This window comes from Neltuma alba, unplaced genomic scaffold, assembly GCF_004799145.2.
Source record: "Neltuma alba isolate B1F8T4 unplaced genomic scaffold, ASM479914v2 tig00013547_pilon, whole genome shotgun sequence".
In the NCBI taxonomy this organism is placed as follows: domain Eukaryota; kingdom Viridiplantae; phylum Streptophyta; class Magnoliopsida; order Fabales; family Fabaceae; genus Neltuma; species Neltuma alba.
The window spans coordinates 127,425-130,338 of NW_021637755.1; the positions used below are offsets into that span (position 1 = coordinate 127,425).

Below are 2,914 nucleotides of genomic sequence, written 5' to 3' on the forward strand. Positions count from 1 at the left end.
TGCTCCATCCATTCCTAATGTAAGAGCTACTTAAGTAATTTGAACAGATTAAAAAAATTAATTAAATTAGTTATGACAAAAGTGACATGATTTCTTTCGAAGACTTATGTATAACAATATATCATATGCTACCTTCAGTCCTAATTATAACTAGGACTTGAGGTAGTAGATGATATATTGTTGTATGTAAGTCTTCTAATTTACAAATGAGGTCTTATAATTAAAATCGACGGTAGTATAAAGTAAGTTTCTATATTAGGGGCTTGGAGGGAGCATTTAACTCCCACAATTTGAACTTGAATTAGTAACCCATTATCTCATTCTTTAAAGAACGAACCAGCACAACCCAAAACGGTTAAGTACGTATGTATTGAAGATATGCTATGTCTTGTCTTGTGGAATCAGAAACAGTCAAAGACAATGTTAAAATAATAATGCCCCACCAGCCTCTTATCAGAAACTTTATCAGTAGCATCTAATGATTGTTATCTATTTCGCTTTTCTTAAAGCCAGAGACAACTCAAATATTCACTGAAAAGAGATATCTATCTATCTATCATAGAGGGAAGCATACTTCCTTTTCTGAGGAATGAATATTTTATATATATGCCTTTCAGATTGATGATGGGCTACTGCATTACTGATCGATCGATCTTCATGGGGGAAAACCCTAGTTCTTCATCCAGAACTACTGACAGAAAATTAATCGAGAGGAATCGGAGATATCAAATGAAGGCTCTCTACTCAAAGCTCAACTCTCTTGTGCCTCATCAAAGTCCAAGGGTTAATTTTATCTCTTAACTTGCCTTAAATTTATCATTCCTCCTTCTTTTAGCTATTTATGAAATCTGTATCATGCATGGAAACATATCACATTTCCTTTGTAGATGTAGAAACGCGCATTATTTAGCCACCAGAGATGTGAGCAGAGCGTTTTACTGTTCAAACCGACTTAATGTTAAAAAAGAGAGAGAAAAAATCCATGTTGTTTTCTCTTGATAGACTATAGTAGGCTTGATCCAATAGTTGTGAGAATAGATTGATCTAACGACTATGTCGTGTACATACATATATGTGAATAAAAATGAAATGGTTCGGCCCCGAGCAGGGGCATCCTGATCCCAAAGCCTCAATCTTGATAATTCAGTTGCTCAGATACCTGGTGATAGGATTCAAAATAGGACTGGGTGGCCCAAAGGGTTATTTAAAAAAATTGACACGGTTGGATTGAGGTTCTCTCCTAAAAATCATTGGATCAAATATGTTTCTCTACTGTAAAGGGTTATTAGATTTAACTCTTTGATTGAACTATGATTTGAAACTGATGCAGGAGGCTATTCCATTACCTGATCAGTTAGAGGAAGCCACCAGTTACATAAAGAAGTTACAGATGAAGTTGGAGAAAATGAAGGAGAAGAAGGACAGCCTAATTGCCATTAATAATCAAAGGTCGAACTTCATCCAACATAGAGAAATGATTAAGGGATCAAAATCATCGCCACGGTTTGAGATCCTAGAAGTGGGCACTATTGCCTTACAAGTTGTTCTGAGAACTGAATCGGACAGTGAGTTTTCGTTAACTGACATCATTCGACTTCTTCATGAAGAAGGAGCAGATATTGTTACTGCCAATTACACAGTTGTTGAAGATGTAGTTATTCATACGATACACTGTGAGGTAAGCAAAATTAAATTTCAATTAAAATTTTGGCTTATATTTTATGTGTTTTGGAGCAATATATACTCCTTCTAGTTGGATGTGTAACTGTACAACTGGAGAGATAGATATGATTATGATTCTCACATAATAGCTAGGTGGAACCTACCACTCTTTATATTTCTCTTCTTGTTGCCTGGTTGGACAGTCACAGATAATTCACACTTTTTGGCTATTACAGTTAATCATAGTATTAGAATCCAACTCATATTAGCTAATCAAACCAGTCAATTGGTGAACCAGTTTCTTGATCAATTTGATTAGGAGTTTTAGATGGATTGACTGGGTTAGATGCCCCCCCCAATTGTCATGCCTGAAAAAACATTGTTTTGAATTTTTAAGAAAATTAAAAAAAGTAGTAGTTTGTCAAAGTTTTGCTTTAGTAAATTATGTGTCATTTAAATATGAATGTTCAGTTTACTTTTTTAATATCTTTTCTTACTGAAGTATTACTCTTTTCACGTTTGTATATAAATATTTGAATTAAATTATATTATTTTAATTATGATTGGGTTGACTCTAATTCAACTACAATTAGATCACCGAACCTTGAATCATTGTTTCAATCAGTTGAATAACCAATCGAATTTTTAATGCCTTGTAGTTAATTAGTCTTATCCTATATTGCTCATGAGTTTTTCTGCATTATTTTTCAGGTCGAGGAATCCGTCAACGTTGCTGCAATGATATCTGAGAGATTAAAGAGATTGTAGTGCATATTTTCTATAGGAATAGCTTATTTTGAACACTTATCTGATGATAAATAACATTTAAAAGAAATTTAATCTCGTTTGTTATGTACCAACCGACCTAAATTGTTGAATCTCCCATGCTTGTGATATATATATATATATTTATGGTTATATATTCTCAAAATATATGCTTTCAATTTGAACAAATTATTTTGGGTTAATATAATCTCTAGTCCTTCAAATTTGTTCTCATTTTGGTTTTAATCTATTAAATTTCAAACCATAGGTTTTGGTTCTTTAAGAGACAAAATAATCTAAATTTTTGTTGGATTATAGGGACTAATGTCTTAAATAAAAAGAAACTCGAGGGACAAAAACTCATGATTTGAAACTTGAGGGATCAAATCAAAATGAGGATAAACTTGAAGAACCAAAGTTTGCATTAACCCAATTTTTTGTTTTACACAAAATGGGGATAAGAATAAGATTAATGCTAGCTAGCTAA

At 32.8% G+C, this 2,914-nt stretch overlaps 1 protein-coding gene across 1 annotated transcript; it reads left to right on the top strand.

Moving 5' to 3' along the window:
• Positions 1-619: 619 nt before the first annotated feature.
• On the top strand, positions 620-2,508 carry LOC114738149 (transcription factor bHLH162-like). Its single transcript, XM_028926171.1, has 3 exons — positions 620-783; positions 1,331-1,678; positions 2,374-2,508. Exons 1-3 carry the CDS (start codon positions 622-624, stop codon positions 2,428-2,430), a joined length of 567 nt encoding a protein of 188 aa, XP_028782004.1. The 5' UTR covers positions 620-621; the 3' UTR covers positions 2,431-2,508.
• Positions 2,509-2,914: the final 406 nt, after the last annotated feature.

Bases quoted from the DNA above. Each gene is read 5' to 3' on its own strand.
- LOC114738149 (XM_028926171.1), top strand. From the start codon at position 622: ATGATGGGCTACTGCATTACTGATCGATCGATCTTCATGGGGGAAAAC. The intron at 784-1,330 runs GTTAATTTTATC...AAACTGATGCAG, and splicing joins TGCCTCATCAAAGTCCAAGG to GAGGCTATTCCATTACCTGA. The intron at 1,679-2,373 runs GTAAGCAAAATT...ATTATTTTTCAG, and splicing joins TTCATACGATACACTGTGAG to GTCGAGGAATCCGTCAACGT.